At 41.5% G+C, this 24,860-nt stretch overlaps 1 protein-coding gene across 7 annotated transcripts in view; it reads right to left on the reverse strand.

The window, feature by feature from the left end:
- SRGAP1 (SLIT-ROBO Rho GTPase activating protein 1) overlaps nt 1-24,860 on the reverse strand; it is a 253,078-nt gene that overhangs the window by 103,951 nt on the left and 124,267 nt on the right. For all 7 annotated transcript variants that reach the window (XM_073620145.1, XM_073620144.1, XM_073620141.1 and 4 more), the window contains exon 3: nt 23,314-23,476. In XM_073620145.1, the coding sequence (XP_073476246.1) occupies nt 23,314-23,476 (163 nt within the window). The remainder of the gene's footprint in view (nt 1-23,313; nt 23,477-24,860) is intronic.

A 24,860-nucleotide genomic window follows, 5' to 3' on the forward strand; every position in this document is an offset into this window, starting at 1 on the left:
AATATGAGAGTGGTTTCTTTATAACATGATGTAAAACAACTTGAGATAAGGAAATGGTACAACAAAGCTGTATAAAATGAATTCCAAAAACGAAAAAAATAATTTGTTAAAACAGGAAGTGAGGGGAAATGTTTCCACTGGAGACACAGAAAGCAATAAAAAATACTTTAGTAGCACCTGAAAGAGTTAAAAGATGTTTTTTTTTTTTTTTCTTAACAACCCCAAACAAACATTCATACTCCCCTCCATGCTGCAGCATCGGTCTGATGCTGCAGCTGTTCCCAGCCAGCTCTAAGCGCGGGAACTGAGCGATCACATGACCACTAGCAGAGCAGAGTGGTAACTGTCAGTCAGGCTGGAGCGGGCCAGGCACAGCTGGGCGTTCCTGCCTGGTAGCTTACTGGTGACACGCAGCTGCAAAGTACTCTTCCCCTTTAGATTTTATATGAGTTAGTGTTAATACATATTGTGATTGCCATGTATTATATTTATGGAGTACTTTCTAACATTATCCTTTTTGCTTGTAGATAACCATTTATGATAATTAGTTACCTCTGAAGAAGAAAGCTATAAATGCGTGGGGCAATATCTGCTCCCATCAATATATGATCGGACAGACATTTATGGTTATATTTGCATGTTTTCCAATCCAAATGCTGTAATGCCACTGTTTTAATATTGTATATGGATTACAATTTTAACTTGTACCAATAAAATTTATTACAAATTTGATATATTAAGTTGTTGATGCCCTTTAAATTTCCACCGAGAGGTTTTTGGTTTTCTAGTGTTCTGTATTCAGGGATACGGGCATTCTGGCTCCCCCCATAAACATCAAATTTATCCCATGACTCTCAGCCAAGCTCTGAGAGCCGGAGCCAGCTGTCAATCAGGCAGCTGGATGGATCCCGTCATGGTTGGGATCCTTCCAAAGCCCAGAGCGATAGCCTGCTGTTGGATGATTCTGGGTCACAGGAGCAAAAGTAAGTGTGCCCCTGTGACCCACAAGAGTATGGCCAAAAAAGCTTTGGCTATACTTCTCTTAAAACCTCTGAAAGATTTGTGATATTTGTGCCTCCATCGGAGACCTTTCTGTTCACCTTCTATCTTACCTTAATGCAAGATATGACCGCCTATGATTAAGTAGAGATGCATCAACATTTTGGAAGCCGAAAATGGTGTTATCGGCTTCTTGCCGATAAGAGAAATAGGTGCTGATAATGGTGCCGAAAACACATGTGATTTTGCCACAATTTTACTGTGCTTGTAATGTGTTTTTCATAGGTCATGTGAATCAAAAAATGCATCAAAAACATAACACAGGTGCCTTATTGATGCATTGTTACTGCATTTTCAATGCATTTCAACAGGTAGGTGCATTTTTGGTGCCTTTTTTTTTTAACTGACCAAAATGCAGTAAGCAGCATTTTTAATCACTTGCCAACCGCCGCACGCCGATGTACGTCCAAAGTTTGGCGGCGGATATCGTTGTTATGGCAGCAGCTAGCTGCCATAACCCTGGTATCCCCGTTTTCGTGCGGCGGTCGGCTTTCAGATAAAAGTGGTCTCTGCGGCGGATTCTCCGCAAGATCACTTATCGGTGGCGGGAGAGAGCCCCCCCCCCTCCCGCCGCGATCTGGTGCCCTCCGCCGCTTACCAAACCATCGGTAGTGGCGGAAGCGATCGCGTCTGCCCCCTTGTTGTGCCTGGAAACACCTAAATTCCAAAACGAGGCTAGTCCTTAAGTGGTTAATAACACAACGGAATCGCAAAGGACCAGTGTGAAGACATACATAGAATTTAAATGATCTTTTCTTGCACTAAGGGTGGCAATAATGGCCAGCATAAATTCATATTCCTTTAAATTCAAAAAGTCAAATATAATACAATTCTATATAAAAAATGTGTATTTTTTTTAAAAAACACAAATTTTCAGTTTCGGCCAAGTGCAGACTGCATTTTTGGTTTTAGTACCAAAATTTCCATTTGGCGCACCTCTAATTTTGAGGTCTTAATATTTGGCAAGAGTCCTGAGTTCTTGTGGTGGTGGGCTAGTGCTCCCCAGAGGAGTCTCCTAATTAGGTACTTGAGAGAGGACTGTTTAGCATTACCTTTAACTCTAAAGTGGCATTGGCCGGTTCAATAGAAAATGGCAGACATTCGGCCCACGTGTACAGCAGCTCTCGAAGGTGCATAACCAAAAAAAGTTCTGCTGATCGGCATACAATCAGCGCTCTGTCAAAGGCTGAGTGCGCTGACCGGTGTGTTCTGGTGGGGGGATAGGCAGCCCCCCTGTTAGAACACAATAGCTCAGTGGGGGAGATCGCTGTACTAACACCAAACTGTAAGTACAGAGGCTCCTCTCGAGCTCTTCAGTTTTTTTTCGTTCAGCCCATTGGGTTGAATGAAAAAACTGCTAGTGTGTACTAGGCTTAAGTAAGCTCTTTGGACTTTTTTGGTAGAACTACAACATTTTTTTCATATCTTGGCAATATGAAAAGGGGAATAATATATAGTGTACAAAGAAAGCAGCAGCAAACAGTGGTTCTAACCCTCCCTGTTTTGATAAAACATTCAGTTTAAATACAGTCTAAGAATAGTTAACAGGTACAGCCGATTGGAAGGCAAGTGTATTGTGTGTAACCCGATGAAACATTCAAACACAACCGACTAATTGAAAGTCCATCATGCGCAGGTATTGTCTATAATTTAGATTTTTTTCCCCCAACAAAATAAAATGGCAATCCCTGAGACCAACCGGATGGATTTACCAAAAAAATTGAAAATTTTAAAGTGGAAAGTTGTTGTTTACTACTTGAGACTTACTCCTATTACATTTTCTCACACAAGTACCACAAATCCACAGAAAACCTGACCCCACAAAATGTATCTGCTGGTTTTAAAAGGATCCAAATTGTGTTGGTAACAAAAAAAAAAAATGCAGTCATACTGCAGTATTATCAAATTGTACTAAGTTCATGAGAAAAACAATATTTCTCATTATACCGACTCAGCAGACTGACTGGCTCAGGTGTGAATACAAAAGCAGGAAACTGTCAATTTTATACTCGCCGTTATAATCCTAGATTCTGAAACATTCGGAGCAACAATGAACGACAAAAACATTAAAACAATGGGAAACTCAGTGAGAGGATAACAAATTAGAAATAAGCTCCTCTACCACACATTTGTACAAAATACAGGCCCTGTTCATCTTTAAATCTCAGTCCTCATATAGTGGTAGAGATTTGGAGTTCTGCAAAGTAAATCCTGAAATAAAAATAGTACAATATGCAAATGGATGCACATCATTTACAAAAAGCTATGCAACTGCTATTGTTAATTTGGTACAGCTAATGCAAACCATCCATACCGTAGGAAATAAGCATATTTTATATATGCCCCCAAGCAAGCATGAAAATCAATTCACTGATGTTGTAAATGACATGCAAACATGAGGCAAACCTTGACAATTAAAAAGACACAAAAACAAAGAGAATGGGACATAGTTTGAAACTATGAAAAAACATGCACAAACCGTAAACTACTTTTAATTGCTAAATTGATTTTAAAACCAGGAGGGAAACTGAATTCACACAGCTCAACTCTTTGTGGACCTCCCCCAATCTGTTTTGCCTGAAATCCTGTGCTGTAGTGTATTTGTAGTATAGCTAGTGTAAGTAAACTAAAGCGATAAGGATCCATAACAAAATGAATTAGCAAGGTTTAAGATCCACATTCCAAGATGATCACATTTTGTTCATCACATCTAGAGTTATGTATTCCTGTAAACTGCACCCACACAGCTTAAGTAATACTTTCCTAGGGCTGCCAATTTAATATCATAGCAGTGGAATCATATGCCTTTCAGGGTACTCGTAATTGTTTACATTACATTATGTGTTTTGTGGACGCATAGCACAATGTAAATTGCTCTTCTAGGACTAAACAGTGTACACAACTACATTAAGCCCGGGTTCACACTTGTGCGAACACAGACATCCCATGTGATTCGCACCCGCACTGCAGTGCCGATCGCATGTGATGTCTGTGCAATGCGAGTTCCGTCAGAGTTGTATGGCCGAACTCGCATTGATTTGCAGGAAAATAGTTCAGGGACTTTTTTTTAGCGCACTGAAATCGGATCACATGGGTGTTCGTACACATGCAATCCAATTCCTGTGCGAGTTCACAGTTCGTACTGCGATTTGTGAACAGACCTGGGGTGTCATTAACATTGTATTGACATCTGCAGCGCTACAGTGTAAACCTAGGCTAAAGCTGAACTCCAGCGTTTGTTACACCTTTACACAGATTGGCTGAGTCAGAGGTTGTGACATTATCACCCCACTTCTCTGACTCAGCCAATTAGAGAAGGCTTTTTATTTATTGCTAGAATACATTGCTTTGTTTGAATGACTTAGCACCGCTCAGATAGACTCTATTGTGTTCCGGTATGAAACAGGAAGTCTCTATTCGGACCCGAAACACAGTCCTTTATGTAGCCTTATCTACATACACTTTATCCAGCGGCCTCAGGATAGTTTAAAGTGTAATGCCCCGTACACACGGTCGGACATTGATCGGACATTCCGACAACAAAATCCTAGGATTTTTTCCGACGGATGTTGGCTCAAACTTGTCTTGCATACACACGGTCACACAAAGTTGTCGGAAAATCCGATCGTTCTGAACGCGGTGACATAAAACACGTATGTTGGGACTCTAAACGGGGTAGTAGCCAATAGCTTTCACCTCTTTATTTATTCTGAGCATGCGTGGCACTTTGCGCGTCGGATTTGTGTACACACGATCGGAAATTCCAACAACGGATTTTGTTGTCGGAAAATTTTATAGCCTGCTCTCAAACTTTGTGTGTCGGAGAATCCGATGGAAAATGTGTGATGGAGCCAACACACGGTCGGAATTTCTGACAACAAGGTCCTATCACACATTTTCCGTTGGAAAATCCGACCGTGTGTACGGGGCATAACAAATGCTGGAGTTCCGCTTTAAGGCCTGCCATAGATGGAGCAAATTTCTTTCCTGCAACCAGACAGTATTGACAGGGGAATCCCCCTTCCTGAGCCATTGTGTTCTTACAACGAGATAAGTCACCCCTGCTGGGAGAAGACAGCGATTATCGTTAGTAGCTAAAACAGTTGCTTGCATTAATCACATGTAAAATCCAGTAGGCTGGTTGTACCCACATTGATCGATCAACTTGGGTACATTCAGCCTGCCCATACAAGGTTTGCATTTCGGCCGGTCCCTGATGAACTAATCCTATGGCCGGCTTAAAGTGACTGTAAAGGTTTTTTTTTTGGTTATTTTTAAATAACAAACATGTTATACTTACCTGCTCTGTGCAAGGGTTTTGCACAGAGCAGCCCTGATCCTCCCTTTCTAGGGTGCCCGAGCGGCGCTCCTGGCTCCTCCTCTTCATCAGGTGCCCCATGGAGAGCCGCATTCCATGGGGGTACCCATGCAGGCGCACTCACAAGTCCCGCTGCTGCATCTATTGACACAGACAGCAGGACTTGACCCCCTACGTCACTGAATTTGATTGACAGCAGCGGGAGCCAATGGCTCCCACTACTCTCAATCTATCCAATGAGGACCCAAGACAGCGGCTGGAGCCGCTGGGCTCGTGCTCATGGCTGGAACGATTGGGTTCAGGTAAGAAAAAGGGGGGGTCTGGGGGGCAGCTGAAGCACAGAAGGTTTTTCACCTTAATGCATACAATGCATTAAGGTGAAAAACCTTGAGACTTTACAACTCCTTTAAGGCTTCACATGGCCGTACAACACCCAAAACAGCTTATTTTTGCTCTGGGTACAGCCTGGTGTTTGTGATCAGACAGGGAGCCTGTACAACTCAATGACAGGGTGACAGTTTGTGGCTGTCCACATACAACCATACAAGGAGACATGCTGTTAGGGACCGATAAACTGCCCTGTATGCAAACAGTTTGCGTCCAGGGTCGCTCATCCGTCCCCAACTACTGGTCATCGCTCCATGTGTAATTAAATGCGAACTGCTGTGGAACCAGCCATTTTTGTACAGGCTGAGCAGGCATAGTTGACTGCAAACACCTAGTGTTACCAGCCACAGAAATATGCTCGTTTTAGTGGTGCAAGGGTCTAGATACCCATGTGAATGAGGCCTTAGGGCTCATTCACACCAGATGCATTGGGGCTACACCGACTGCAATTTCCAATGCAGCCTCAATGCACAGACAAAGCAAAACACCTTGCTTAAAATGGTGTCAGTTAACGCCATACTGTTGCTGTGGTGTGCATAAAAAAAAAAAAAAAAGTCACATGCTGGTGTGATTGGACTCTTAAACCTGGTTCTAAACCTAAAACAAACTGAGCAAGCAAGCAGCTCTTTGTATTAGACTTGGTATTTATCTTGCAATAAGACACATTTATGTATCTGCCCACGGTCTTCTAGTGACTATATACTGATGACAGCAGCCAGTGAGGGATGCAACTGTCAGAAGGCGGAGGTACAGTACCGTATTTATCGGCGTATAACACGCACATTCATTTTAAGAGGGAAGTTTCAGGAAAAAAACCTACATTTTAAATAAGAAACTTTGAAGCAAAATAAGGGTCAGTGCCCATCTGCAGCATGACCATTGCCATCAATGCAGCCTGATCAATGCCCATCTGCAGCCTCACAAGTGCCATCAATGCAGCCTCACCATTGCCATTAATGCAGCAGCCTCACCTTTGCCATCAACGCAGCAGCCTCACCTTTGCCATCAATGCAGCAGCCTCACCATTGCCATCAATGCAGCAGCCTCACCATTGCCATCAATGCAGCAGCCTCACCATTGCCCTCCGTGCAGCCTGATCGAACAGAACAGTGGTCCAATGGCGGCCCAGGAGACAGGGCTTCCTATTACAGAGGCCGCCAAGTAAACAGGAGATTCTCACTGAATGTAATCTGACGGCGCTCATCCCGGCCCGCTCCCTGTCCCCTCTGAGGCAGCTAAAATTGAAGTATTGGCGTATAACACGCACACGCTATTTGCACCTGATTTTTATGGTGAAAAAGTGAGTGTTATACGCCAATAAATACAGTATTTACCGGAGTTTAGTTCCACTTTTAGGGCTTATTCACACTAGGGGCAGCATGTTTCCCGCACACAGTGCCTTCTGCAGATGTGTGCAGGTGCACTTAATTCTTAATGGTACCCCCACGCATCTAGCAAATATGGGTGTGTTCACAGGCACCAAAAAACATAGTACTGTAGTACCAGTGGTTTGGTGTGGCGCCCTGCAGTACTTTTTGTGCATTTCAGCACATTGTGCAGCCTATTAAAATTAATTGGTTGCATGAGCGCAAAAAAAATGCCAAAAACGGTGTACACTAGGGACATACCTTATAGTGTGAATGAGCCCTGAGTGTATAGGAAATCCAAAAACAAAAAAAAAAAGCACACTAATATACTGTGCCTTACTGTTCCTTAGATGTAGTGACCGTATTTATTTTCTTTCCAGGTATTTTACCACTGGTGATCCTGCCAGGAACACACTTCCTGTCCTTATCAAACAGACATAACAAAATGCTTTCATTTAACAGATCAAAAGCGAGTAAATAAGAGAAATTGTAAAGCTAAGTTTTGACATGTATCGCGAAGCAAAGCATTGCAACCCTGGCATGTGAACACCCCTATCTGCTGCCTTTGCAACTTAAAGTGGTTGTAAAGGCAGAAGGTTTTTTAATCTTCATGCATTCTATGCATGCAAATAAAAGCCTTCTGTGTGCAGCAGCCCCCCTAATACTTACCTGAGCCCCATCTCTCTCCAGCAATGCTGTATGACAGGCTCCTCTGTCCGGGACTCTCCTTCCTCATTGGCTGAGACAGCAGTGAAGAGCCATTGGCTCCCGCTGCCGTCAATCAAGGTCAATGAGCCACTGAGGAGAGAGAGGGGGCATGGCCAGGCCTAGCTCCATGCCTGAATGGACACACTGAGCTGCGGCCTGGCTTGGGTGCCCCCATAGCAAGCTGCTTGTTGTGGGGGCACTCAGCAGGATGGAGGGGCCAGGAGAACCGAAGAGGGAGCCGAGAAGAGGAGGATCTGGGCTGCTCTGTGCAAAACCACTACACAGAGCAGGTAAGTATAACATGTTTGTTATTTAAAAAAACAAAAAACAAAAAAAAAAAAAACAAAGACTTTAGTATCACTTTAAGAGGGGTTGAGGATGCTAAAAATGTGGCTGAAAAAAATGTGTGGACATACAAAGCTCTGTGCGGTCAGACAAAGCTCTGGGCTTTTCCTTGCAGCTGGTTTCCATTTCTGCTCCCAATATTTGTGTTTGTTACATATATCCCCTTGTTCATGTTGCTATATATTATCAATGTGTAATAAATGTGGAATTTTTTTTTAACCATCAAACTGTTTGTGGCCCGGTTTAAAGTCCCCGAGGAATTCATGTTTGACAAAATGTGGCTCAACGTCATGTTTTTAACATCCCCAACAATAAGTCTCATCAAAATGAGCCTTTAGCATTTACATGCCTTTTAGAACAGTTACATTTTATTAAAAGGGAAGGTAAGTGTTTTCTTTACGTTGATCATATGGATTTCTTCCAGTACGATGCATCTTTCCATATTCACATTAGTGCCAATGCATAAAGAGCCATAGCAGTTGGCCAGAATACAACTTTCAGTAGAATGCCCTGTAAAGGGCGGAAAGCTTAATTGTGGATTGCTTGCCACGAGTTCACTTCAAATTTGTACTTAATTACAGGTGAAAAGTAGCTTATGGACTGTTGTAAAGACACCATCGGTCCCTGATGACCATTATTAAAAACTTTAAAAATACCTCTTGCAGCACCCCAAGAAGCCAAAGCAATCCAATACAAGTTTGGACTGCAGTACATTAATGACTGGAACGCTCCATTGTATCCCAACAATAAAATGTAGACGTCTCTTAACTGGTTGCTGAGATACCAACATTGCAATGTGTGATGCAGCGTCTCTTGGAAACCTCAATGCCAATAATGGGTTATCCCAAAACCCAGCAGAGGCACACCGAAGTTAGTATCTGTATTTTGCAGGCACAGAATAATGCCTTATATCATAAGGTTAGTTTATGTGCCGTTATGAAATACCGGTTTCCTTAAAACTGGAGAAAAAGCACTATAGCTCTTTGGGGGCAAATTCATATTGTTGTGAACAGACAGTCTTAACAGCTATAAAATAGGTTCAAGTAACATTTCTGGGAGCACAATAAATGTTAATTCCTTGATGTGCTGCTAGACTCACCTATCAGCAAAAGTGGGTTGAGGCACCATTCAACAATTAAAATGCAATTGGTTTTTTAATTAGTGCATTTTTCAAGGCACATGTCCATACCCTGTTTCCCCCAAAATAAGACCTAGCGTGATTGTCAGTGATGGCTGTAATATAAGCCCTACCCCCCAAATAAGCCCTACCCTGTTTCCCCGAAAATAACCCCTACCCTGAAAATAAGACCTACAAGGACTTTAACTAGGGCTTATTTGGGGGGTAGGGCTTATATTGCAGCCATCACCGACAATCACGCTAGGTCTTATTTTCGGGGAAACAGGGTATTTCCCATTTTGCCACTCAGATAAAAAAAAAAAAAAAAAACACACGTAAAATGCATATAAAACCCACCTTGCTTTACATTGGAGAAAATGCTTGATCGATTTTTAACAAGATGGTATATATAAGCCCTAAGATATCATTCACACCAGGGTTGGGCAAATTGAAGCCCTCCAGATGTTGCAGAACTACATGCCCCATGATGCAATGCAAGACTGACAGACACAAGCAGAGGCATGATGGGATTTTGTTCTGCAACAGCTGGAGGGCCGCAGTTTGCCCACTCCTTATTTACACCCTTGCATTGTTCTAATGTGTATGTTATATGCATCGCTGGGTTGCAATGCCATTCATTTTGAATGGCACCACAACCACTAAAGCACTGTATACACGTTAAGCTTATTTTTGTACAACCAAGCGGGCTGAAAAAAACATTGAGTATTCACAGTACTTACCATGTGATGTTAGAGCGTCAATCATCCACCCTGAGCTATTGTGTTGCAATAGGGGGACTGATCACTCGCCAGAACACAGTGATCAGCGCTCGTAGCCATTGGCTGCTGATTTTCAGTACTGCAGTTCTCGTTCGACAGAAGCTGATTGTGAGATTCTGTTGGACAAAGAGCTGCACACAGGGGCAGAAATTCACCCAGTTCCTGCCAAACGGATCGTTTTTGGGCGATTTTCACCCCTTGTGTCCCCAGTATAGGGCAACGCACATGTGTTGCAGCTAGCTGCCGCACACAATAGTGCATGCAATGTGTTGCATTACAAATTTTGTGACATGGCAGATTTTTGACGGGTTGGCAACCCATGGATTTCAAAGGCCAGCTGCAACATATGTTGGCATGCAACACAAGTGTAAATGGGTCCTTAACCAATAGTTACAACTGGTCCAATGAAAGACTATAAACCCTAGTAACTAATAGCTGTTATACCCCGTCAAAGTACTAGCATGTAATAAACAAATTCCAAAGTCAAAAACAACCTTATCTACCAAGGCAGGCCCATACACGGTTTGCATATCACGATTCGAACCGTGTATGTGCAGGCTGAATGTACCAAGTTGATCGATCAACTTGGGTACAACCAGCATGCTGGGTTTTACCTGCGATTATCGCTAGCGGCAGTCATAGCCGCTAGCAATAATCACTCTTCACAATAGCCCACTAGGAGGGATTCCTGCATCAACACTATCTGTGTTGATGGGAGAATCAAGAAAATTTATTTTCTGTAACCCATGGTTGCAGGAAACAAATTTGCTCCTTGCATGGCTGGCGCCAAAGACTAAATAGCTGGAGGAAATCAAAAACATAAAAAGGGCATTCTTTGTTAATATTTGTTCCATTTAAAAGCCATCTTTACTTTGATTTCCAGGAGAAAAGGTCAAAACAAGCCATGCACAAAACTGACAAGTTGTAATTAAACACGGCTAACTGCAACATTTTCCAAATTATTCAGAGTAAATTCACAATGAATAGTTTAGGTTTAAGATAAAAAGGTCAAAACACAAGAACAGTAAACCTGAAAATAATTAATTCATTATATATTTTACTTATCACTGCAAGAACAGATTTTGCAGTAATGTACATAAAGTAATGTGAACACTTCCTACATTCCTGATATTCTCCTAAAAAGTGTAAGTGCAACCCCAATTCCAAAAAAGTTATTTTTTTCTTAAAATTGTACATGTTCTGAGTTTAAACATTTGTTTTTTATTCTCTGTAGTAAATAAAATATGGGTCTGGGAGATTTGGAAGTTATTACATTCAGTTTTTGTGTGGATTTTAAAGTGTACCAACTTTTTTTTGGAATTGGGGTCGTATATTACATAGTGTTATAAAAAAGGAAGACATTTTTTCAGTCCAAGTTTGTTTTTCTAATTATCTAAAATATAATTTAAATAACTTCCCATTATGGCCTGCACACAAGCAATCAGCCTGAAAGTTGGAATGCCAGTCACTCTGCTTTATTGTGCAGTGCAGACATCTTTCAGGCAATGGTACCCAAGTACAAACATTTCAAGGAGATCTAAGAGACACACACACAGAGGACTTCAGCAATGCAATGTAACAAATCACAGCCTAATGCAGGGCGGGAAAAGTTCCAGTCCCCATCACAACAGAGGAAAACGTTCTGTGTAGTGCTAACTACTACACTTTTAAAGCTAGTTCTAAGTGAAAGGCCTGTTCTAAAGTATAAACTAGAGAAAGTAAAAAAAAAAAAAAAAAAAAAAAAAGCAAAAAGCTACAAAAGCTTCAGAATTGAAAGGACAAGTTTGCCGTTTTACCAGACCCCCACTTGCTGGCATAACCTGTGCATGCTATAGGTTTGAATTGGACCTTGCTTATGACATCTATGTGGCCAGCCTGACACTAGATTGATTTTAACAAACAGAATATAGAAAGGAGTGTAATGATGAGCATAGCCTAGTTAGGTGGGTTGGAGAAGGTTTTGTTAATATTTGTCCTTTAAATATTTTTTTATTCTTTGGGTATATAATACGGCAAGAGCGTATGAAATTGTTACAATTTTTACATTCACGTATCTTGGTGATGTGCGGCTGGAGTTCTGCTTTAAAGGGCCAGTAAGTCTGCCCATAAAATACATAAAGTTTTGGTAGATGCTAGATGGTTAGATACCTTCACACCTGCTGTGGCCTTTTATGAGGGGTTCTATCCCCCCGCTGGATAAATGTATCCACTGAATATTATAAAAAATGCAACCTCCAGGATCAGAATCAGGAATTGCTGCACAGATAAATATTGTTTGAGTTTTGAAGGTTCAGTTTGCTTGGTTCCAATCATTCTTGGGTGGACTAAAGCCAGCCATAGATAGTTTAAATCTTGGACAATTAAGCAGGGACCAGCCAAGGCTGATTGTACCCAAGTTGATTGATCAACTTGTGTACAGCCAGACAGTCAGATTTTTCATGAGATTATAGATGCTGGCAATCATGTGTGTTCCCCTGACTGAGACAGCTCTCCTTGCCGGGAGAGTACAATAGCAAGAGTCAGTATTAATGGCGCAATCTATCGATTTTCCTTCCTGCAAACCAGCAGGAAAGAAAACTGCTCCATCTATGGCCAGCTTAACTATGAATAAACCCTTTTCCTGCCTACTATGCAGCAGATCGAGAGTCTGAATTAGTAGTACTTTCAGAAACCCTGCCTGCTATGTCCCCTTTGTCACCAGGGTGACAATCCTATTGCAATTTTCAGGCCACCCCATCAACCTTATAGCGAGTTTCATCAGTAGGTAAAAAAAAAAAAAAAAACAGCTGCTGCATAATAAGGTCACTGTCATTGTTTACAATACAGCAGGTCTTAGTGATCTTTAGCTTTTTTTTTTTTTACAAGCTGATGAAACACAAAGGTTGGGTGTGGGACATGGACAGCCAAGGGCAGTCCCAAAGGCTTGCTATGGAACACTCCTGAAGTGCTGATTTTGCAATAAATTGACACCTTAATATCTAGCTGCAGACTAAAAAGAATCAGTTTGGGTAACATACAATTATTAAAAGTTGATACTGCAGACCTTAATGAAAAAACTCAAGGTTCTACTTAAGCGAAAAGAAAAAGGGAAGGAAGAAGGAGGTCAGCAACTGATTTTAGTTACAGCTAGATATAGATGGGCTGGGCCCGTCCACTAGCTACATCCCAAAAATCCCAATGGAATTCCAGATACTCTTTAGCCAGCACACAGGTTCTTACAGTTCATGATGATGATTGCACTTCATATAAAATTGATGTTCAGTTGAAAATGATCTTTTTTTTAAAAAAAATTATTTCATTTTAAATGGTCATTCCACCCAAAACAAATTTCCTGAGCTTGCTATGAACGACAAAACGGAACACCAGAAAACCGCTTTTCTAGTTATCGATAGATGATGAAAAACACAAATAAAAGACTGATTTTAATATGAAAAGCGAACATGTTTTCACACAGATGGGCAAGATCCATTATGACCTAAAGCTACAGCAAATACCTGTTTCTACTTTTCATAGTGCATGTTGGTTAAGTTACTCCAGTGAATCTGCAGCAAGAGCTTTGAAAACGTCAGTGGTTTTATATGTCAAGAATAAACACAGCTGGTGCTGGGAGATGAAAGACTAAGGATTGTGATGAAAGAGCATGGAGTTATGACACGGAGGCAAACCTATGCAATGCACAGAATTTCCACTGTAAGCACTTCACTCCAACATCCTCCATTCATGGCATAAATAGATCCGGTTTACATTACTTGTAGTGCCAAGCCAGCCAAACTGATCAGACTCACACAAGCAGGCATTGCTACCATCTACTTGGGGCTGTTGTCCTAAATAAAGATATTAAACACACACACATTATATATATATATATATATATATATATATATATATATATATATATATATATATATATATATACATACATACATATATATATATATATATATATATATATATACACACACATATACATATACACACATACAGTGGGGACGGAAAATATTCAGACCCCCCTTAAATTTTTCACTCTTTGTTATATTGCAGCCATTTGCTAAAATCATTTAAAGTTTTTTTTTTCCTCATCGATGTACACACAGCACCCCATATTGACAGAAAAACATAGAATTGTTGACATTTTTGCAGATTTATTAAAAAAGAAAAACTGAAATATCACATGGTCCTAAATATTCAGACCCTTTGCTGTGACACTCATATTTAACTCCGGTGCTGTCAATTTCTTCTGATCATCCTTGAGATGGCTCTACACCTTCATTTGAGTCCAGCTGTGTTTGATTATACTGATTGGACTTGATTAGGAAAGACACACACCTGTCTATATAAGACCTTAAAGCTCACAGTGCATGTCAGAGCAAATGAGAATCATGAGATCAAAAGGAACTGCCTGAAGAGCTCAGAGACAAAATTGTAGCAAGGCACAGATCTGGTCAAGGTTACAAAAAAATTTCTGCTGCACTTAAGGTTCCTAAGAGCACAGTGGCCTTCATAATCCTTAAATGGAAGACGTTTGGGACGACCAGAACCCTTCCTAGAGCTGGCCAACCGGCCAAACTGAGCTATCGAGGGAAGAAGAGCCTTGGTGACAGAGGTAAAGAAGAACCCAAAGATCACTGTGGCTGAGCTCCAGAGATGCAGTTGGGAGATGGGAGAAAGTTGTAGAAAGTCAACCATCACTGCAGCCCTCCACCAGTGCTTTATGGCAGAGTGGCCCAAGGAAGCCTCTCCTCAGTGCAAGACACATGAAAGCCCCCATGGAGTTTGCTAAAAAAAAAAAAAAAACACCTGAAGCACTCCAAGATGGTGAGAAATAAGATTATTTGGTCTGATGAGATCAAGATAGAACTTTTTGGCCTTAATTCTAAGCGGTATATGTGGAGAAAATCAGGCACTGCTCATCACCTGTCCAATACAGTCCCAACAGTGAAGCATGGTGGTGGCAGCATCATGCTGTGGGGGGCGTTTTTCAGCTGCAGGACAGGACGACTGGTTGCAATTGAGGGAAAGATGAATGCGGTCAAGTACAGGGATATCCTGGATGAAAACCTTCTCCAGAGTGCTCAGTACCTCAGACTGGGCCGAAGGTTTACCTTCCAATAAGACAATGACCCTAAGCACACAGATGAAATAACGAAGGAGTGGCTTCACAACAACTCCGTGACTGTTCTTGAATGTTCCAGCCAGAGCCCTGACTTAAACACAATTGAGCATCTCTGGAGAGACCTAAAAATGGCTGTCCACCAACGTTTACCATCCAACCTGACAGAACTGGAGAGGATCTGCAAGGAGGAATGGCAGAGGATCCCCAAATCCAGGTGTAAAAAACTTGTTGCATCTTTCCCAAAAAGACTCATGGCTGTATTAGATCAAAAGGGTTCTTCTACTAAATACTGAGCAAAGGGTCTGAATACTTAGGACCATGTGATATTTCAGTTTTTCTTTTTTAATAAATCTGCAAAAATGTCAACAATTCTGTGTTTTTCTGTCAATATGGGGTGCTGTGTGTACATTAATGAGGAAAAAAAATGAACTTAAATGATTCTAGCAAATGGCTGCAATATAACAGAGTGAAAAATGTAAGGGGGCCTGAATACTTTCCCACCCCACTGTGTGCTCATAAGTTTACATACCCTGGCAGAATTTATGATTTCTTGGCCATTTTTCAGAGAATATGAATGAGAACACAAAAACCCAAATGACCCTGATCAATTGTTTACACACCCCAGTATTTAATACCGTGTATTGCCCCCCTTTAACATCAATCACATCTTGAAGTCTTTTGTGGTATTTGTGGATGAGGCTCTTTATCTTCTCAGATGGTAAAGCTGCCCATTCCTTTTGGCAAAAAGCCTCCAGTTCCTGTAAATTCTTGGGCTGTCTTGCATGAACTGCACGTTTGAGATTTCCCCAGAGTGGCTCAATGATATTGAGGTCAGGAGACTGAAATGGCCACTCCAGAACCTTCACTTTATTCTGCTGTAGCCAATGATAGGTCGACTTGGCCTTGTGTTTTGGATTATTGTCCTGTTGGAATGTCCAAGTACGTTCCATGCGCAGCTTCCTGGCTAATGAATGCAAATGTTCCTCCAGTATTTTGAGAACATACTCCATTCATCTTACCAAATTTCCTGTGCTTTTGTAGTTCACACATCCCCAAAACATCAGCGATCCACCTCCGTACCTTTCATCACAGGTCTTGTTGACTCCTCTACAAATGTAGCGTTTATGGTTGTAGCCAAAAATCTTAATTTTGGTCTCATCACTCCAAATGACTTTGTGCCAGAAGGTTTGAGGCTTGTCTCTGTGTTGTTTGGCATATTGTAAGATGGATACTTTGTGGCATTTGCGTAGTAATGGCTTTCTTCTGGCGACTGGACCATGCAGCCCATCTTTCTTCAAGTGCCTCCTTATTGTGCATCTTGAAACAGCCACACCACATGTTTTCAGAGAGTCCTGTATTTCACCTGAAGTTATTTGTAGGTTTTTCTTTGCATCCCGAACATTTTTCCTGGCAGTTGTGGCTGAAATTTTAATTGGTATGGTTTGGTTTCAACAGAACCCCTCATTTTCCACTTCTTGATTAGAGTTTGAACACTGCTGATTAGCATTCTCAATTCCCTGGATATCTTTTTATATCCCTTTCCTGTTTTATACAGTTCAACTAGCTTTTCCCGTAGATCCTTTGACATTTTTTTTTGCTTTCCCCATGACTCAGAATCCAGAAACCTCAGTGCAGCACTGGGTGAAAGATGCAAGGGTCTGTCAGGAGTCTTTTGACCTTTTATACACACACACACACACACACACATTAATTATTACAAGAAAACAGATCACAGGTGAGGATGGTTACCTTTAATAGCCATTCAAACCCCTTTGTGTCAACTTGTGAGCATATTATCAGGCCAAAATCACCGGGGCATGTAAACTTTTGATCGGGGTCATTTGGGTACTTTCTGTTGCCATTATGCCATTACTATTAAAAAGAGTAAACACAGTTGATTGCTAATACATGGCTTCAGCCAAACACTAACCATGAGTGAAAAATGTTACACACACACACACACACACACACACACACACACACACACTGTCTTTCTCAATTCTGTGATCTGCTGTGTCCAAAGGATGCACGCCCCAGGGGGTGCACAGGAGGAGTGTTCCAGGAGGAGGTCCATGGACGCTCTCCCAGAACAAGAGAGCCAAGCTGTAGCAGTCTCTTTCTTTCTTTCACTGGTTAAACACAGCGATTGTGTCCTGTGAATCTGTTCCTGCATATGCAGAGCTAACTTATTTTCAGTGTTTCAACCAGACCTATCAACATCTATGGTGCTGTTTCTCCTTCTTTCAGACTTCTCTCTGCTGTACAGGGGATTGCAAGAGGCCGATACCAAGTCAAATCCAGGTACTTGCACAAAATGAAATATCGTTCGTTTACATACACTTAAAGTGTATGTAAACTAATACATTTCTCTTATTTGCTCCCTTATGCTCTGCTAAATATAAAATGGAAAGCATTTTGTTACATCTATTCAATAAGTGCAAAAAAAAAAAAAAAAAAAAAAAAACAGAGGTTTATCCAGCCAGAAATGTTATGAGCTGATAACTTCTTATGCTCTCCTCTTCCGTGGACAGTTGTCAGTCAGCATTGTACCCTTTTCTATGGAGAGGGAAGGTGTTCTAGTCCTAACACACTCCCTTCCAATGCTGCCCCTCCTAGATACAGTATGGTTGCCAGCCTAGGACAGGAAGTCTTTTCCTGAAGGGATCGCTAGTTGAAAATAAAGAAGGAAAAAGAGCTAAGAATAAAAACAAATCAAATTCCACCACCATTTCTAAGGAAAGGTAGGCTGCAATACATTACATTTTTGTTCTTGGATATACTTTAAAGATTTTTAATGAACACATGCACACATTTATATTGTTTTAGCTGCCTGGATTTCAGACATAAACCAATAACAGCTGTCAAAATAACTTTAGTAGCTTGACTGTTTGGAGAAAGTAATTCTCCTTTGTCCACGTTCTTGGGAAGAGAAAACTCAATGCATATAAAACAGAACAAACCTGTTTTCACTTCCTAATTAAAAGGGATAATACTGGATTTTGGAAAGTAGCAAATAACCAATCACTGTGATTAATGACCTGTTTGTTAAACAGACACAAAGACTCAGGAAAATGGAAAAAGCCTAGTTAGGCATGCCTGGCACCATTAGCAAGACAGCACAGCATGGCTATCAGGAATCCATTTTTGGGCGCACTGTTGGTGATTTCCGCCATTCCATAAAACACTGGGCAAAGAAACTTAGGCATTCACAAGACAAGCTGGCCTTTTGGAAGTAAGTAGAGCAGAGTGTTCCAATCAACACAGCCTTTCACTTCACCAGTGGCAAGAGATGACAGATACAAACAAGATGCTGGAAGAAGGGAGCGAATTCCAAGGAAGCTACATCCTTGGAAACCCTATAATTTGAGCCTGGAGGGTGCATTGCTACACTCATCTGAATGCATGTCTACGCACGTGTGACCATGAAGAGAAACAAAGCTAATTTACTTGAAAAGAGGTCACTTAAGCTTCAAATTAGAAACTGAAAATGAAGTTTAAGGAAATAAATATGAGGGGCACCATTTTCGAAAGCAGCCGTTTTAGACAATTTTCATAAATACTGCACCAATAAACTCTTTGATGTGGCATACAATAAAGTGACCGAACAGCAGCACTCTATAGGTGTTTTGCATTTTGTTCATCAACAAAGAGTGAACTTTGTAAGCAGCAGTGGGTGGCCAAGACAGTTTATTATCAGACCTCCATGTTAGATGAACAGTGAGGACACCTATGGAGAAGTCTATGGATGCAGATAAGCACAAAAGCACAACCCAAGCCTGCCCTGACTGGCTGGAAGATGTATTTCAATGGTGGCTGTTCAAAAATGAGCACTCAAGACACCTGTAGCTCTAAGCCTGGAACTCCAAAAGCTACATGAGCCACTTGACACGTATTTGGGCGTTTTTGGCCCAAGAGACTAAGGAACGCCTAAAAAAACCCACAAAAATCACACTTTTTTTTCTGGGTGTTTTTTTTGGCCTGCAGGAACTGGTCTCCTTCCACCTAATGTATTCCATGGGCTAAGACAAAAACATCTGAAGCCTGAATACACATGTAAAATGCTTGAAATACGCTTCTATGACTAAAATACTGCTCTCTAAAATGCAATCCACTTTGGATCGCTTTTCATACACCAGCGAACCGCAATGTGTAGAAAGAGATCAAGTATCACTGCCTACTTTAAAGCTGAACTCCAGGAATTCAGCCACTTTGGACAATGTTTTGGATTACCAGGGGTTAAGTCCAATGAGGTGCATGCTATCTCATGGACTTACATCTGTAATTTAGAATAGCCATTTTTACAAAGCTCTAGGAGCATAGCTCTTGCTATACTTCTGCAACACAGATGCTGGACCTTTTGGTCTCAGCTCCAAGAGCTACAGAGTCGCATGCAGCCACTGTGCCCAGGCCCTCCCCTCCTCCTGCCCAATCATGGAACGCTTAGTGTTATGTGAATCCATTCACAAGGTACAAAAGCTCCTGTGAATAGGCAGCATAGGGGAGGGGCAGGCAGAGATGCTGTGCATCTGGGGTTTAGCAATAGCAGTGCTCTCGGCGCTCCATAAATCTGTCAGATGTAAATTAAAGAGCTAAGTTTACCAGGCGGCATGCACCTTGTTGGACTTAACTCATAATCTGCCAGCACAATTTACAGACTGGCTGAATGCCTAGAGTTCTGCATTAACATACCATGTCATGTTATTTGTGCAGAGGTACAGCAACTTCCCAGTAGCCAATATTTAGTGTACTACCACAAGGAAACCAAGCAGCTGGTGTGAAAAGAACAGCTGAAACTCTCATAGTTAACTGATTAAAAAAAACACAGTACTAGTGAGAAATTCTTGTACCTTTTGGAAGCAAACACATGATTTAGTTTCATGAAGGCATGGTGGGGGTGGCACTCGGGCTGGAGTGACCATACTGGAGCAGGTACAGCCCCTTGAATTTCCTGGCCGGCAGCTGAATGGGACCAGGTTGCTAGGATTCCTGCAGCTGCAAACTTCATAGCAACCAAGGAGCCCTGTGTTGGAAGCAAGTCATCCCACTGGGGTACTTGCATCTACACGATGTGTGTTGTCCCAATATGCAACTGTAAATGTAGCCTTAAATGAATTGCTTGCTGCAAAGTCTCAAGGTATCCCATCCTCCTATGGAATCTGGCTAATGCATCAATACTGACTATGGAGCAGAATGGGCATCTGCATCTTTAGCCAAGCATATGTACCTGGACTGACCATTTTCTATGGATTTTAAATTTTGCTTGTAGGTGAAGAACAGTGTCAACCTTGACAAGACTGGACAGTGTAGACTTCTAAATGAAGCCGAAGGTATTCGCGGGATTGTATCACTTACCCCAGGAATATTTTAGGTTTATCCCTGAAGCGTTTTGGCTCCTCATTTGTTTGAGAGCCATTGGATTCCAGTAAGCAACCAAGTACACTCTGAACGCTGTTGGGTTTGTTAGTGCTTCCTCTGGAGTTCTGAAACATTGGATAACTTTTTTTTTGTATAATAGCGCTGCACATTGTATATTGAGGTTTTCTGAAGGTTATGTATCTTTAAAAGGTGGTTAAGGAATCCTTCCTGCTGTGGTATTGTATTCTGACATCGGGGGGCATTCCCCGTCCTCAGACTACAACAATCAGTGTTACCGGCTATAACCAGCGACATAAATCATTTGAGATAAACCTGACAGGCTGGTTGTACACAAGTTGATCAATAGATCAACTTGTAAACAACCAGCCTGACAATACAAGGATCAAATTTTGATCCATTTATGGACGGTTTAGTGCCATTAAATGTTTGTATGCTTTTCCTATGTAATCTATAGTCGAGGAGATCATATCCCAAATCACATGACCAGCAGACAAAAATCTAGACCTGAACTGGACTGTCTTTACAGTTCAGAAGTTTCTGAATCATATGCTTCCAAACTTTATACCAGAAACAAATCAGGTTACAGCTTCTACACATTTTAACAATACAAAGCTAAACTGATTCAGCACTGTAGATTATGGGAATGAAATACGTCTGTTTAGGCAAAGTCACAGCTTGATGCATGTTCATACTCAAAACAAGTGAAAAAATCTGAAGCTTCTAGACATTCGAGACCTGGAACACATCCTTCTAAAAGTGGTATACACAGACAAGTAAGCTTATAATGGATATGTATATAGAATTATGTAGTAAAAAGATATGCTTGGTAACATCCTTGTGGCTTACTCATAAAATAGCAACTAGTTGACAAAATTTAACCCAATTATCTCCTCCATTCAAGAAGAATTGAAGATCTCAGTCAAACTGGCTTATTGGTCATCTTTACACAGTTCAAAAGTCTTGCCTATAAGATGCATGACTTTTGTACTACAATTTCCATGCAAATATACCGTGGGCCTTTTATGCAATCAAGAAAACCAACAAATATGTAGTCTCATTTGATGCAAACCTACGTGGGAGAAAACACTATAAACTAGTAGCTTGAATAGAAAGCCAACACAACATAGAAAGCTGTAAGCACATCTCTTACCTTGACACTAAACCTACCACCACATGGTGCATCCCCAATTTGACCATTACCTGATAACGGGCAATATGCAAGCCCCCTAACCCTAAACCGGTCATTGCAAACTGGGTTGTGGGACGGATGCATATGCTTATGCAAATAATGATAAATAGTTGCAATTTGCATATTCACTTAAAAAAGTTCTGAAGAGGCGAATGGTAAAGTTGCACGTGCCAACAGCTTATGTTATGAGCTCTGTTGTTCAGAAGTCAGTTTAGGGTTTCTTCTTCTCCACATAGGCTCTTTTAAAGTAGAATTATAGGCTTAGACTCCTTTCACACTGAAAGAGCCGGGCGTTAGCGGTAAAGCGACGCTCGTTTTAGCCACGCTTTACCGGTGTTTAAGCAGCGCTTTTATGCCGCTAGCGGCGCGCCTAAAAACACTTGTGTTGCACAGCTTCCAAAGCGCTTTGGAAGCGCTGCCCATTTATTTCAATTTTTGCCCTGTCCCAAAGATGCTAGTTTTCAGGAACATTAACTGCTGACCGCTTAGCTCTTAAGCTGGTTACACATGGCCCAGTTTTCTTCAGTCAGCTGGCTGAATGAAAAAAACGGAACCAATTTCCCCAACCAAACATTTCAGTTGAATGGGAAAATCCTCATGGGCGTGTCATTGTATTCTGACAGTGGGACTGTGGAGCACTGCAGGTGATTGGCAGCATGCACTAATAAAGCAAATATATACCAAGAAACCTGTCCTTGAAGAATCGATCATAAGATCAACTTTTCAGGAACAGCTATATATGGATTGAAATTTGACCAGTTCCTTCTGAACTGGCCAAATTTCCATCCATGTATGGCCAGCTTTAGCTTGCTGGGAGCAGAGAACAGTGACTGTCAGACATGACACCCAACTCAGCTCATCCAGAACTCACTTGGAGTCACAGGCTAGGGAGTGGGTGGTCACAGCTGTCTCTGGCTCTTAGCCATGCACTAAAAGATGGAGCCAGATGTCAATCATTCAATCGGGTAAATTCCAACAACATTGGCGTGCTCTGCCCAGTCAGCGGATCGTAGGTAACAAACTGCTTAACAGCTGACTCTGGGTCACAGAAGTATAATAGTGAATGTGCTCTTTTGATCCAAAAGAAAAGCATAAAAAAGGTTTGTAAAATCATAAGTTACCCTTGCAATGGGGATTCTGCCGCACTGCAAGGGTTAAATGTTCATTTTGGTCTGCAGGGAACCTAAAACAGCCAATGTCCTCTTCTGTATGAGCTTTGTATGAGCTGAAGGCTCATACAAAGTAAAAGACAAAGTCTGTGTGTATTCTTGAGTGTTCTGGCTAAGAAGCAGGAAACGAGCTAGAATTGTGTATGAACAGGGGTCACAGTCAGACAAAACTCTGCATGTACCATTTTCTTCTATACTGGACAAGAGGTCAGCCAATGCCACTTCAGTGCACAATTCTAACCAATCTTCTGTTTACCCTCCACAAAACAGACTTCATCACCATCCATGAAAAGCAAAAAAAAAATCTCATAAAATTGTAATGTATTTGCTATATAAGCATTCAATAAATACAGAAAGAAGGTGGTATATCTACGAATAACACATACCTTTTTGAACATCCTAGTTGAATCCTCACTTATCTGCATGAAGCGCATTATAACATTGTTTAGGTAGATATCACTTAGTGTTGCATGATCTTTGCTTTCTCTTCTCACTTGGTTCAGCAGTAAATACCAGCAATTAACAGGGGATAGCAAGTTCTGGTCTTTCCTGTAAAACAAACAAGCATACACTATTTCAGATAGACAAGCAAAGATATATCTGTTAAAAAAAAAAATTGTCTAAATTAGTGCATGTTTTTCACTACTCAATAAAAACCTAACTTGAAATCATTTTTCCTGCATCTCCTATTTTCTACCCTCTTGGGGTAATCTCAAGTTTCTAGTAGAAAGTAAAAATATTATGAACAGAAATTCTTTTATGCCAACTGCATGGGTGCAGAGGCCGAATTCCATGCAGATGAAAACACACTTTTATTTTCACTTGATACTCTTCATATAAAAACAGGAAAAACAAACATTAAGCTAGCCATACGCCTTTAGATTTTTCAGAAACCAATTCATTCCTTCTCATCTATGCCATACAGCGTAGACAAAAGAATCTCCCCTGCCGGCTATTGCCAAGTTGGGTGGTACAGACAGGGCTAAGCACAGCTTGAATTTCAGCCATTCAGCAGGAATCAGCCGGAATCTAAACGGTCTACAGCCAGCTTTAGCAGATACTCTCTTGCTCCTGCAATGCCACTATCGGCAACCTTTTGTAACCAGTACCTGGGAGAAGGATCACAACAATGATTCTTAATGCCATGTCAAGATTGCAAAGGCTGCAATGGAGAGCAGAGCATGCCCAATGGGTTGCCAGATATCAGCATGCATCTAGAGCAGTGATGGCGAACCTTGGCACCCCAGATGTTTTGGAACTACATTTCCCATGATGCTCCACTACACTGCAGAGTGCCAGGGCATCATGGGAAATGTAGTTCCCAAAACATCTGCGGTGCCAAGGTTCGCCATCACTGATCTAGGGGATGGGTCAATCTTACCCATGCCCACCCAAGACTGACGTACACATTTAAAGGCTCTTACTTAAAGCGGTTGTAAACCGACGTTCAAAAAAACAAAACAAAAAAAAAACCAAAAAAAAAACCCTGCAAGACAATGGCATAACGTGCTAGTATGCATCGCATATGTAATAGTCACTCTGAAAGAAGCCCTCCAGTGCTGAAAAGTCACTGGTGAGAGGCACTGTAAGCCGGACCTTCAGAGCGTAAGCGTTGATTGCTGAATGCACTCTGAATATCTCCCAAACTGTGCAGGGAGGGGCAAAGCAGGGAGGCATGACTGACAGTCACTGCTCTCTGCTCAGAGCAGAGGGAAGAACTGAGGGATCAGCTGTGGCTGTGTGCATCTATTGACATACAGTGTGGCTCGGCCACGCCCTTGCGCTCTGCTCACAGGATATGATTCAAGGCAGCAGGAGCCAATGGCTCCCACTGCTCTCAGCCAAATTTGTGATAGAGGACAGAAGAACTGAAGCTGGACACTGTGTTGGATGGATACAAGACTCAGGTAAGTATTTGGGGGGTGGGCATAGC

This window comes from Aquarana catesbeiana, linkage group LG03, assembly GCF_042186555.1.
Source record: "Aquarana catesbeiana isolate 2022-GZ linkage group LG03, ASM4218655v1, whole genome shotgun sequence".
NCBI lineage: Eukaryota > Metazoa > Chordata > Amphibia > Anura > Ranidae > Aquarana > Aquarana catesbeiana.